Source organism: Cynocephalus volans, chromosome 12 (assembly GCF_027409185.1).
Source record: "Cynocephalus volans isolate mCynVol1 chromosome 12, mCynVol1.pri, whole genome shotgun sequence".
Classification (NCBI taxonomy): domain Eukaryota; kingdom Metazoa; phylum Chordata; class Mammalia; order Dermoptera; family Cynocephalidae; genus Cynocephalus; species Cynocephalus volans.
Window position 1 is genome coordinate 57521364 of NC_084471.1, and position 14199 is coordinate 57535562.

The 14199-nt window shown below is 43.5% G+C and overlaps 1 protein-coding gene across 1 annotated transcript in view; it reads left to right on the forward strand.

Annotated features, from left to right (window-relative positions):
- Positions 1-14199, forward strand: part of PPM1H (protein phosphatase, Mg2+/Mn2+ dependent 1H) — a 254270-nt gene that overhangs the window by 190566 nt on the left and 49505 nt on the right. Inside the window, exon 6 of the mRNA XM_063076146.1 lies at positions 3150-3268. Within this exon, the coding sequence (XP_062932216.1) occupies positions 3150-3268 (119 nt within the window). The remainder of the gene's footprint in view (positions 1-3149; positions 3269-14199) is intronic.

Genomic DNA, 14199 nt, shown 5'->3' on the forward strand with positions numbered 1-14199 from the left:
AGCTAACACACTTTTTTCTCCCACCTTTTAACATATCTGAAATTGGGGTATTTACAAATGATTGTTACTGTCAGCCATCTGGCAGGCATGATGTGAATGTCATTTCCTGGGCACATGCAGGTGCCAAGGGAGCGGGCATCTGTGAGGGAGAAAAAGATTTCTTTTCTCCCCACCACAGTGTTCATGGCTGAGTCCCCTACAACAAGACAGATCGATAAAAGAAAAGCATACATATTTGTTTAATAGAAGTTTTATGTGACATGGAAACCTTCATAAGAAAATGAACACCCAAAGAAATAGGTAAACTTGTGTATTTTTATGCTTAGGTTTGATAAAGAGTGGACAGTCGTGGAGAAATATGATTGGACAAAAGGGGGGTGTGATCTAATGGCAATAAACGGCAGGGGGGAGGGGGACTTAGCAATGCCGGTTTATTTGGATTCTTCTCCATGTCCCTGTCTTTATTCATTTATTTATTGTAACATAGTTGATTGTACATATCTGTGGGAAACAGTTGAAAATTAATACCTATGTGCAATATGTGATGCTCAAATCCGGATAATTAGTATATTCAACATTATACAATGTAATTGTTTTTTGTGGCCCTTTACCAATTCTTCCTTTAGTGCCCCACCCCGCTTTCCCACGTCTAGTAACCTCAGTTCTGTTCTCTCCTTTTGAAAGTTCGACATACTATTGTGATTGTTGTATCTTTCTTTCTTCCCTGTGTCTTTAGAGGTAAGGATGTTCCTTTCCCCCAAGTATAGGGAGGGTACCTCTGAAATTGAGGGTCTTATGATCTACTTCAGGGGAGAAGGGTAAGGAAAAGGTGAGAGAGATGTTCCTGTTTCTGCTGTTTTCTTAAATGCCAAGGTGCCATATTTTGGGGTAGCGTGTCCTGAGCCCCATTGCAACAAACTTGCAGAATAGATGTCCAACAGCTTGGAAAAATCCTGCAGACCAGCATGAAACAGTTGTTAAGCCTCTTTTGATCCGACTAGCTGTGCGGAGGGGTTTGGCGATGTGTGAATCAGACTTGTTTAGCCACATTCCCGAAGTGGGAGTCAAAGCTAAGCTGGCTCTAGATCACTGCAAAGCTGGCTTAAGACCTTTTACACCCATGGCTTTGAGGCTTGTAGTTCTGTTGTGGATTATTTAAGAAATGCTGCTTCACCAGTGCTCTCATGAAACACAGGATGTTACTGTGTAGAAAATCATGAACATTCATGATTCAGAGTTGAAAAGTGACAAGAGCCATTGGATTCTAAATGTGAAAAAGTTTTGGAAAACCTTAGCCAATAAACTTCACTTATACATCCCTTATTAGATATACACAATAGTGATAGATAATAAATATGTGTCTAAGTCTAAAGGAACTCTTTCAAAAAGAGCAAAATAAAAATTAGAAGTGGTAAAAAAGCATTGTATGTATTTTAATTGTATTTTTTTTTCTTCTTTCTTAGAGGTAATAAAATAATGGTGCATTTCATAAATGATGTCTTGGATTTGGAATGTAATAGATGGTTATTAGATGAATACAATGATTTTTTTTTTATGTGCAGAGACAACCAAGATAAGTGCGTTAAAGACATTTCATTATGAAAACAGCAGTATGAGATAAATATATGATGAATCTCATTTTACAGTTAAAGAAACTGAGGCTCAAGAAATTACATAACCCACTAAAATTATACAACTTATAAATGCAGAACTTAGCTTCAGACCCAAGTCTGTCTCACTCAAAGCCTATACCACTGCCCTGCCCTATTAAGTATTAGTTTCCTTCCTTGCTTCCTGGGGGAACCTCTCTGTAAAACTCAGTGTTTGTGTTTCCTTGATGCCCATTAGCTGCCCAAGCCTCACCCCCAGCAGGGGTTTCAGAGCCCTTCAGAGTGATCCAGAATTCCTACCAAACCTGGAACATGTTGGGCTACAGCAGACAGGAAGACACAAGTCCTCTTCTCACCCTCAGTCTTCCTGTCATGTCTCATCCCATCTTGTACTGTCCCCAAGCCTGCCCAGAATTATTGGCTCAGAGCTCCACATCTGGCCAAATATGACCAGCTTGGTAACAATTCAGCTTGCTTCCTTTGATGAACTTAGCTCTAGCTGACTAATGTCTAATACCTCTAACCTCCATGCAAATCAGTGGGAGATCTGCTGGCATTGGGCCCTAGGAAAGAGGCTGTGGGAGATGCCTGTGGCCAGTAAGTAGAGGACATGGCCATCTGTCCTGTGGCAGGGATCCCTTGCCTTTCCACAGTGCCAGGCCATGATTTGCTCTTGCCCATTCTTTTCCCTGCCAAAAAAGAGAGAAGATCCATTCCACCACTGCTAATGAGCAGGCGTGCAGCTTGGGGTGGGGAAGGTGTAGTACAGGTGTGCTTATGGTGTGTGTCCTCTGAGTGGGGATGTTCCTGCATGAGCATTTCATCTCTTGGATAGCTGGATCTGAATTTTGAAGGTGACAGTGAGACTGTTTGTTGTTTCAAAGCATTCCCTAAGTGGCTGTTTGCTCAAGACTTTTGTAGTGTGAACAGAGATTTGGGGGAGGGGAAGAAGCCATCTGTTCCGGAACAGTCTTCCGATGACACGATTAGATGACTGCAGAGCAAGCTGGAGGGAGTCCAACAGAGAGTTCCTGCCTAGTGTCTCTAGCCCCAGCCCACGCTCTCAGGCGATCGTGCTTACGTGGAGACTCACATGCAGGTTTCAAAGGCAAGGCTGTGATGACTAGGGGTGTGAGATGAGAGCAGAGAAAGCGAGGAGGGAAGAGTTAGAGTGAGCGTTCTCACCTCCACCTCACCAACATGCTGTTCAGAAACGTGAAACCGTCTCATATTAGAATTAAAAAGTGAACCTTTAGAGAAGTCTGTTTTCTTTATGCCTTTAGCTATATTCATCTTTGATCACCATTAATGTATCATATCAAATGGAAACAATTACATCCCTTTATAAATTAAGCTCATGATTTTATTTGCTCATCTTCTATGGCTATTTAGATTCTGATATCTGTTTCTCTTAAAATACGAGACAAATTTCTTGTTTTTGAAATATGGCCTATCATAATTTGCAAAACATCCTTGAGTTTTATTTTTTTCCTCTAAATATGTGTGTGGCTTTCTCTTTTTTTTTCTTCTTGCTATTAGGCATTCATGCAGCCTCACTTGCTGGGAAATGAGTTCACACATTTGGAGTTTCCAAGGAGAGTACAGAGAAAGGAACTTGGGAAGAAGATGCTCTACAGGGACTTTAATATGACAGGCTGGTAAGAACTGCCTCCCCCTGCCTTGGCACTGCCACAGTGTGTGTAAAGGAAGCATCACCACCGTAAAAGCCACTGACGCAATTTGGATCAGGAGGCGCAGCCAGAGACCTGGGTTTGTGGTGAAGGGCAGGGGGCTGTGCCTGCTTCCTCCCTTTTCACTGAGGGCCAGTTCTCAAGTCACAGGTGTTGGTTTGCCTCTGCTTCCCTGAGGCCCTCCTCAGGGACATTGGACCCCATGAAGCTGACCTAATTCCTCGCTTCACATGGAGCAAGCATTTGGGGGCTTTTACAACACATTAAGCTTTATGTTTTTAGGTCAGGGTTATTAAATAGGTAGAGGGGCTCGTAGGAGTGGGCCGAAGGTTACTCTTTGCTAAATGAGCAAAGTTGGATAAACTACTTAACCCCAAGAGCCCATTTTTCCATGCATAAAGTGAAAAAAAAGATAGACCCTTTTAAGGGTCATGATATAAAGACTAGAGATAATGAGCTATTCTCATTATTTTATCACACTCAAATTGAAAGAAGAACTCTTGGCAGAGGGTGTCTTATTTCCAAAACACATCTGTATAAGTACCAAGACCATTTCTATAGTGGATCAGTGGCTAATATTGACTAAGACCTCATCAATTTCTTCTATCTGAATCATTATAATGATAAGTGCTTATACACTATAGGGTTGATGTCGGGATTAAATGAGAGAACAGTGCCTGGCACATGAAAGTGTGAGTGAAGATTTGCTCTTATGACCTGAGATCCCAGCGAGTAAGCAGCCAGCCGGTCTAGAGGAGGCTGGAGAGTGAGAGAGAGGGCTCTTCCCTAACCATATCTCCAGCAAACTCAAAGTAGTAGATTTCATTATCTCTTCTTCAGTGACCAAAATAGCTATAGCAGATGGTCACAGCCCAAATTCCCATGGTGATGACTTGGCTGGGGATCCACTCCTAGGGTACATGCTGTCTTAAAGGAACAAATTGAGCTACTGGGGAAGATAAGTGGCTGATCTACGGGAATTTTGGTTGTCCTTTGCCAACCAAAAGAGACGATCCTCACCCGTATTCATTCTTCTTCCTCTAGAACAAGGTCAGCAAACTATGGCCTGAGAGCCAAATTCCACTCACCACCTGTTTCTGTAAATAATTTTTTAAATACAGCTACACTCATTTGTTTTGCATTAGACCTAGGGCTGCTTTCAAACTCCAGCAGTTGGGTAGTTGCAACAGAGATTGTATGGCCCACAAAGCCTAAAATATTTACCCCTGCTCTAAAACATGAACGGAATTATCAGAAAGTGTTCACCGTATTTGCAGCTCTGAGTTCAGGGGTTTTGATGCTCCAGAGTCATTATTCTAACACTGACTGGGTTTTCTTGTAAATCCATTTTTATCCATTCAGCAAAATCAGCACTTCTTGCAGAGGAGTTTAAAGCAAGTGCTAGTGTAATTCAGAACAGCGTAGTGAGGTTTGGTCTGGGTATTGTAGCATTTGTAAAGATGACAGGAAGGTTAGGAACCTGTGTGATTGTAAACACATAAACAAAAAAAGTAGATCAAAACGACAGCGAAGAAAGTGGCCAGATAGGAGAGACCATGGGAAACACACTGAGTTGGTATTGAGGGAACATTAAAGGGGATATAGGAAGCCAGACAGAGTAAGTTAGATTTACTGTGGGAGGCCATAGGCTGCTCTTGTGTATTCCCAGGAAGGAGAATTAAATGAAAACAGTGTTTCTGGAAGACTATCCTAAGAGAAATTTGAAGGAGATTAGAAGAGAAAGCAGATTCAGGTACCAAGAGAAAAACTGTCATAGAAATATCTCTGTGAGGTGTCAAGGGCTAAATAGAGGGATGGCAGCAGAAAACAGAGAAGGAAAAGAAATGAATAGGAAATGAAATGATTTAGGCTACGGGATTAATGTAAGGAGTAAGTCACCAATGACTCCATTTACCTATTTAAATATAGCCAGCCCTCTGTATCTGTGGGTCCTACATCCTGTGATTCCACCAACCACAGACAGAAAATATTAAATAATAGAATAAAATTAAAAATTATAATACAACAATAAAAATAATACAAATTTAAAAACACAGTATAACAACTATGTTTATAGCATTTACATACAAAGAACTATACCATTTTATATCAGGGACTTGAGCATCCATTGACTTTGGTATCCATGGTTAGAGGAGAAGAGGTGTCTGGGACAAATCCAGATGCTGGGGAATGATTGTATGTCTCCTCAGCTAGTCTGTGAGCTCCCTGAGGGGGACATCAGTGTCTAGTCCTGTGGCTGACATGTAATAGACAGGCAGAAATTATTTATTGGCTGAAAGGAAGAAAAGAGGTGTAATTGACAGAAGTTGAAAGGAGCAGGTGGATGAGAAGGGTGGGAATGATGAGTTTGCATTTGAGACATGCTGAGCTTCAGGCAAGGCTGTTTGTATGTTCTTCTTATGCCAGAAAGGCAAATTAGATCTAAGCAGTCAAAACAAACTTGGTAAATACCATGCCCAGGATTCTGTCATACGGAAGAGTATCTCTGTTGCAGATGCTTAGTACCAATTCACGGAGGGGACACAACTTACTGTTACGAGCTTTGGAAAGCACTCCTAATGAGATGGTAGGCATCATCACTCTAATGGGCAGGGTGCTTTCAAAAGCTGTAAAGGTTCCACTCAAACCTCTCTTTGTAAGTAGAATGTGTTTTCTTCTCCAGTCCCTTGAAATTCTGCATTTTTTAAATCTTCTGCTGCTTTTTTTTTTTTTTTTTTTGAGTGGCTTGTGCATTTTTCCCTTTAATAAATGTGTAAAGATTATCCCCATTTTATAATTTTTTAAATGTAGATAAGTTCAGAGATTACATCCACCTTTATATGCACATAGTAGTTACTCCGTTTGGTTCACACGCTCTCTCTTTCTCTGTTAGCATGGTCCTAAGCAGATAAGCAGTCCACAAATGGGCTATTTTTAATTGTTTGGAACTTCACAGAAGGTACTAAATAATTAAGGAGACAAGATTGAGAATGGCTTCAGTCAGACATGATTTGCTGATTTGTTTTCAGTGTAATTCCCAACACAGCTGTTGGCTCATAACGTTGGCTACAAGCCGAGATTTAGGTGCACCTTGGTGCACCTGTTCTTACTTTTGATTTGAAAATGGGACTTAAGGAAAAGGAAAGCCCCTTTACTCTTTGCTGGAAGAACTTGGGAAGTTTAAACCAATTTAAACGACTGCCTATGTAAACCCCATCCTCCAACTTTAATGAAGTTAAATGTTTGTAAAATGTTTTTACCCTCTAACAGATAGCCTCAGATCTAGCAGTTATGTTTTTTAGGACTTAAAAAAGATGGGCTCATAATTTGCTGCCTTTCTTAGTTGTCTGTAGAAAGAGAAGAACTGGAAAATTAATTTTCTGGAAAGGGAGGTGAGGCTCTGTAGCCTATTTCTTTTCCCATGAAAGCCTTAAATTACTACAAGTTGGACTCGGTAGGAGGTGGTCTGGTGAGCATTTGGAGTGTATCATGCTCAAGGATGCAAATAAACCCTTATCTAGTCCCTCCTTTATGGTTTTTGGCTTCAGAAGTAGCCTTAGGCTGTGAACTCGTTTCTCTAAAAACTTTTTTTAACAAATAAAGGGTCCATCTATTGCAAAAATGTTTAATTCTTGTAGTAAATGTGAGGTTGTGGAAATTTTTATTTTTCCCCTTGTCCCCCTCTAATCATAGTAATGGGGCTAGCTGACAGTTATTGGAAGAGCCAAGGGCCAGGCACTGTGATGAGAACTTTACCTAATTCCTCATATTTAATTCTTAAAACAGACCTGTGGACTAGGAACATTATACAGATGAGGAAACAGGCACAGAGGTGAGGTTGCCCAAGGTTACATAATGAGTAAGAGGAGAAGCTGTGAAATGAATCCAGGCGGCATAACTTCAGAGGGCTCACTGTTGACTCCTATGCTGAATTGCCGAATATGGAACGATTCCCCCTTGTTCCCATTTTGCTGTAGAGCAAATTGAGGCTCAGAGGGATAAAGTGGTTTGCTCAGCTTCCACCTATGCAAAAGTGTCAGAATAAGGACTAGAATCCAGGCTTCTGACTCCTAGTCCAGGGCTCTTTCTGATACAGTATTCTGGTGAACTTTTCTTCAAGGTAAGATTAGAAATAAGTATTCTGTTTTGAGCTGTGAGGCAAATTTAAGCAAGGGACCTCCATCCACCAGGACGGGTGTCTCCTTGATGGTCCTTTAGGGGACAAGAGGATGGAATGGAGCATTTTAGAAGCTGCATCTCTAGTTTGCAATCTAACCCAATAGACCATTGGTCAAATTAAACTGTGATGCCTCACATTCGTCACTAAGAGTCTGTGTGTGATTTGGGAGTGGTGATGGTGGGGAAGCTCAAAAGAACTAAATCTCCTATGCTTAGGAAAATTGGCTGCTCTCATCAGAGGAGCATCATGCCAGCATTCTGTGGTGCGTCTGCAGCAGGGAGGAAGTGTGGGAGAGAATGTCAGCTCTGGGAAGCCTTGTCTCATAATTAAGGACAAGTCTGTTGCCTCCTTACAGGGATCTTTTCTCTTCCATCCTCATGCTTTCTCAGAGACTGTGGAGCAGCTTGGCAGGCCCAGATTGTTTAGAGGACAAAAGGTTATTGTCACCAGGACCTTCATAATGAAACTGGTCTCTTCCCTGGCTCCCCTACTTCCCCTTCCCCCCTCCTCCAATAGTTTGCGCAGTGGCTTGATTTGCAAAGCCTTTTTCTTTGCTGTGCCCCCAGTGCTGAGTTGGTCCCTTATATGGCCTTCTCTTACTTTCCCATTACCCACTCAGCTCTCACCTTCTGTGCCTGGTGTCAGTGGTCCTGGTGCCAGAATCCCCAAGCTGGTGCCCCTCCTTCTCAGCCCTTTGTGTCAAGTCGCTATTGCAGGATGTGCTCTGTAGTTGGCATTGTGTCGTCTTGAGAGCTGTGTCCTGACCTGCAACCCTCAGAGCTGTCTCAGGCCATAATTTTCTGGCAAGTGTCTGTGTTACCAAGTTGAAACAGTAGTTTCTCATAGCTGGCTTTGTGGCACCAGGACCCTGTTCCTGTGACTGCTGGTGATTTCGCTTTCTCATGTAGGGTCAGTGTTCTTCATGCTCTGTGTCCAGCCACATGGGGTGACGAGCAAGCCAGGGACCCAAGAGGACATTTGTGTGGGAGGGGGCTGTAACTTCACCGCTGGCTTCAGGCCAGACTCTCCAGCAGCTGTTCCTGGGCTGATGGGATTTGTAGAGAGAGCAAGGGCCAAGGAAGAAAAGTCCATCATGTGAATGTGAGATTGCTTCCAGATGGGTCTGGTTATGAGCAAAGCACACTAGAATTCTTCCTTTAAGCAAAGCCCTTCTAACATTTATGATGGCCTTATTTCAGGGGACAGGCTGAACTAGTAACTTGAGATCACAAGATTTGCTTAGTAAAGAGAGCACTGCTCTGGGCAATTGGCTTTTTGGATGCTTTGGGTTCTGTCTCTTGTTTGTAAAATGCTTCCCTTGCCTGTTGTTGCCAGTCTCTATGTCTGGTGGGGGGTGGGCTTTGCTCTGCTTTTCAGACCTTCTGGAAAAGACAGATTCCGTTAGAAAGATCCTAGAGATGGTAACCTTTTATTTTCCTCTCTTGCAGCCCTTAATTTTTTATGATTCTAACTGGATGATGCATGAGGATAATTTCCCCTCCTCTCTTTCCCTTAAAACTATGACAAATCAGGGGATTTTTCCTCTGGGACCAGAGTGGAACCAACCATCATTTTCTCCTTTCAGTACTCACTACTTTTATTAAGGCGAAAGAAACCTTTTCCATCCTGTGTAGTCTCAAGCACAGTAGCCACTAGCCACATGTGGCCATTTAAATGTAAGTTAGTTAAAATTAAATTAAAAATCCATTTCCCAAGTTATGCCAGCCACATCTCAATTGTACAGTGCAGATACTGAACATTTCTATCATCACAGAAAGTTCTGCATGGTGCTGCGGTCTAGATGATAGTGTGGCTCGAGTTGGGGTTAGGATGGAGCACGGTGCAAGGATCTTCCTGTATCTAAACATCCCAACAGCAAAGAGTTTTTTTAAAAAAAGCCAAGAGCAAATGACATAGGCCACACTCTGTAGCTCCTTGCCCCATGGCTGCCAGGCCTTGAATTGATGAGGAAGGGGCTTCACCGCACTTTTCAGATCTTATGGGGCATCAGTCATTGTGTTTAGGGATGATTCCACTCATCTCCAGCAGTCACTCGTGCAGCAGACAAGCTGCTCCCTGCTGACCGGCCTGAAGGGACACTCATGTCATCTGCCCTGGCAGAAGCACACCTCCCCTCCCCAACTTGCCCAGCAGCCCAGCCAGCCTCTCAGCACTGCCTCCTGGACTCCTACCAGCTTTTGGCACCTTTTTCCCCTCTTGCTTTTCCTTTTACTTCTTGGGGAGCATTTCAGACCCTGAGAATCTGAAGAAAAAGCAACTTCCTTTCCAACCCTTTTCATGATATTTGGGGTGATCTTTATTCTTGATCTGCAACCTGGAGCCCCGCTCGGGGATGAGAGGCACAGCCCCACCGCACTGGGCTTCTTACCAGCAATCCAAACATTTTTCTGGAGACAGAGACTCGCTGGAGGCAGCCCCAAGCATGGTCTGGAGCTGCTGGGTCAAGTTTTACAGATATTGTAGATACAGCTTCTCTCTTATTCTTTATTGCTCTTTTCAGTGCCCTCTGACAGCACATTCAAGCAGGCTGACAGGGAAGCAGATGAGCAGATTGAGGAACGCCACAGAATGCTTTATGAAGCCAACTCCAGAGCTGTACCCCTTTTAAATATAAATTGATTTATTGAATCAAGCACCGAAGCCCTGTTACAGAAACCCCAGGCTTTATCCTCCTGAGGGCCACCTAAAAAAGCAGCCCCAACTGACACTCCTCATTAGCTTTTCCACTGATCCCCAGGCAGTTTTTAAAGGGACAGTGGCCCTCTTTTGGGCCTGAATTTATATGTTAGCCATGCCTGTGGGTCTAATTAGTGCATTATTAGTCTTCCTTGGAAAGCCTGCATTTTCTAACAGCTTGATTCTTAAGTTTTAAAGAGTAATTGGAAAATTCAAGCTCTGTACTTTTCCCTCTTTTTGCTTTTAATCACTCTTAACCCAATCTTCGGAAATTTACCTGCAGATGTCTCTGACTGGCATCTTTGGAGCACAGAAGGACTTCTCAGTCCCACCCTGGTGCAAATCCTGACGTTACTGCAGTGCTACAGACCTCACTGGGAGGCTTTTTAGACTCACCAGAGAAATATCACAGTTTAATTTCATAATTACTTCACAAGAAAGCAGGCCTTTCTCCAGTGAAACCTGGTATTCATTTCCTCCCAGCAACTTGTATTTTCATAATTTAATGATTATAGGCCACCTTGGCAGCAATCTGATTGCTGAAAGCAATCTTAAAATCTGGCTTTGTAGAGAAAGAGGGGCTTGGTTGTCATTTCAAAGAATTTTAACCCCAAACCGCAAATTGTCTGGGATGGGGATTGGCTGGGACAGGGATTAGGCACCCGAAAAGTCTGCATGGTCTATTTTCCAGTGGGGGCTGGAGCCGAAGTCAGAAGGGGTCGGCCGCACTCCTGGGGTGCCCAGAGCCGAGATCCTGAGTGGTTATTTGTGATGTGCATGTTCTGCATCTTTTCAAGATTTGCAGCTGGAGCTGCAGGAGCAGCAGGGAAGAAAGCCGGCCCTGCTGCGTGCAGCACGTCTCCTGACAGTGATGGATGACGCCTGGCTGCAGCCCTTCTTGCCCCGCGCCGCGCAGGCAGCAGGGAGAGCTGCGGGGTCGTTACAAACAGTTGCCAGCCAAGACAGACAGGCTTTGTCAGGCCCCAGGGAGGAGAGGGAAAACAGATGCCCCACCAACTCGCTCGCTATTGATCGTCCACTCGCCCTACAGATCGGACACCCGTGCGTACGCATGCACACACTCTCACATCACGCTGCCTCAGTTAAGTGTAAGTGTAAGTTTATCGCTCCTAACGTGGCCAAACCACTTCCAAGCCTTCCCTCCCTGCGCAGACCCCTTGAACAGTCACAGCGCTTACTTGTGTGCAGTCACACAGCCCTCAGCAGAGCTATGTACTGCTCTGTCCCCAGGACTGGTGTTTGGGGGTGTCTGGCACATGTGTGGTAGTAACGTAGCTCCAGGTTGTCTGGGAAAGTTTTGGGATGTCAAGTGCTTGCAAAAATCCTTGTTAAAATAGCCAGTGTTCTTTGGTCAAAGAGCCCCTGGGAGAACTCTTTTTATATTTGGCAAACCTTTTTTGTACACCTGCTACATTTTAGACATTGAATAGTAGTTAACACAGAAAGTGGAGCCAGACTCTCCAGCTGGGTCCGTCCCCACCTCTGTAGACAAATCATGTTACCACTCTTGGCCTCAGTTTCCCCATTTGTAAAGTGGGTCTAATATCAGTACCTGATAATAGTTAGGGTGCCATGAGTTAGTATGGTTAAGTGCATTGAACAAAGCCTGGCATGTAATAAGTGCTATATAGGTGTCTAATACTATAATCATTAGATATTACAGAAAGTGGAAAGATCAACAAATGCTGGTCCTGGCCTCAGGAGGTTTATAATCTAGCATGTGTTGAGATGCTTGTTTCCCAAGGTGATAGAAGCTAGAAACCAAAAAGGAAAAGAAAGGCAGTTTAGAGAAAGAAGAGACTGAAGAAAGGACAGGGTGTTGGCCAACTTGACCTCGCAGGTCTGTCCCAGACATGCCAGGTGAACAGACAGGATGAGCTCAGATAAGGTGGGGCTCTTATCTATGGAAGAGACACCATTAGTACAGCCAAGAAGCCTCTTGCCTGTCCCTCAGTCCCTGGGCACTACTTAGTAGGGTGCTTTTTGGTTTGGGAGGTTTTCTGGTCCACATACTTACTTTATATCTGCCCTCTGGGTCCTAGATGCTGGCCCTTTTAATGTGCCCCTGCAGCTCTCTAGAGCCATACCCAAGGGGCTGGGATGCAAGCCCCTCAATGGTCAAAGCATGTACTCACATAGGAGAAATCATATCAGACCCTGTTAACCTCAAAGAGATTAATAGCTGGCCCAGGACTGGCTTTCTGAAAATATACTGAACAATATACAGTCTTACCTTTAAATCTATTCTTAAAATCTCGGCAGTGGGGGTCATAGGTCTGTTGGAACGTGTGCATAAATAACTAAAGCAAGACAAAATATAGGGATTATAAAAAAGCGTTTAAAGAAAAGGCCTGTGATTTTGGTAGAGGGCGTGGTTGTTTTTGAGAGGAAGGGCTTCATGGAGAAGATAGCATTTGAACCAAAGATCTAAATTATGAGAGGGGTTTCAAGAAGGTTGGGGGCTGGAGGAAAGGACATTCTGAGCAAAGGACACAGCAGAAGCAGAAGCAGAAGCCCAGAGCGGTGAAAATAGGAGGTGTGTTTTGAGGATGTGAAAGCCAGAGGTAATACTGAAAATATTTTAACAATCAGCATGGACGAATAGGCTCTACCTGGGCTCCAGCAGGGTGCTAGGAGCCCCCCATGCTGTGCCAGGCATTAACCCTTTATTTACCACTACATCATGGGGGTTCCAGGGGAGGGTGCAGAGCAGCATGTGGGGGGCATTCAGTGGACTTGGGATGGTCATTATTTGCCAACCAGTAGTGTATTAGTCCATTTCTCTTGCTTATAAATACCTGAAACTGGATGATTTTATAAAGAAAACAATATTTATTTTACAGTTGTTTTTTTTTTATTTTGTAGTTTTATTTTACAGTTTCAGAGACTGGGAAGTCCACAGTACAGGGAACACATCTGATGAGAGTCTTGGTGGTGGCAACAGTGACCCAGGGGTCTCACATGGCAGAAAATGGTGGAGCAGAGAGACCGAGTGCCTCATGCACTCTCCTTTTAAAGCCCTTGGAACCATGCCTCTGAACACCATTAATAATCCATTCACTATGGCATGTTCCTACAATATAATCACCTCTTCAAGGCCCCACCTTTCAATTACTGTAATAGGATTTCCCACCCTCTTTACACTGTCACAGTAGGTACTAAGTTTTTGTGGGACATCAGTCCACAGCAAGCAGGGAAGTATCTCAATGTGTTAACACTCCATCTAGGGTTATATTGGCATGTATCAGCTAGACAACAGTCCTGGTGGGAGCCTTCCATAAGTGACTTGTAGGAGGAAGTGAGAGGGTGTAGAACCGTCGTGGGCAGTGAATTGAACCTTTAAACTAGGTAAATAGATTAGAGTCAACTCATGGGAAACTTTGACACCATGCTAAGGATGGCAGTAATTAACATAATTTTATTTTCCCACCCTTAAGAGTTCTACACCTCTGTAAAGTATGAAAATGACACACAGCAGGGCAGAAATACAGATCGGATGGTACGTTCAGAAGGACATATGGGCCAATCCTCAGCTTATTTATAGGATCCTTTTTTAAGGAAATTCCAGAGAAGTGGGTACTATAACAATCCTACAGATTTTCCAGGTATTATTTTATAAGATGATAATAAAGGAGAGGGACAGTGGACAAATGACATCTGGCCCTCGAAATGCCCCTTCAGCTTTGCTACCAGCCTTTACAGTTCTTACAGAAAGATCTGAGTTCAGTTCTTCAGCAAGAGACAGACACAGAACCTTACCCTCGGCCCGAATAAGTCTTTGCTGTGCTTTTCTGAAGGTAAGAGGACCACTGTAGTAGCATGAGATGAAAGGATCAAGGGTAACACACTCACTTTTTGTTCGTCACCTTGTTGCTCTGGCAAAGGCAATAATACTTGCCAAATTCTAGGTTCAGATCCCACTAGGATCAAATCAGCCTCATCAGTATTCCAGGGTAAATCAAATGCTGTGCATCATGCTCAGAAACTTACAGGACAAAGT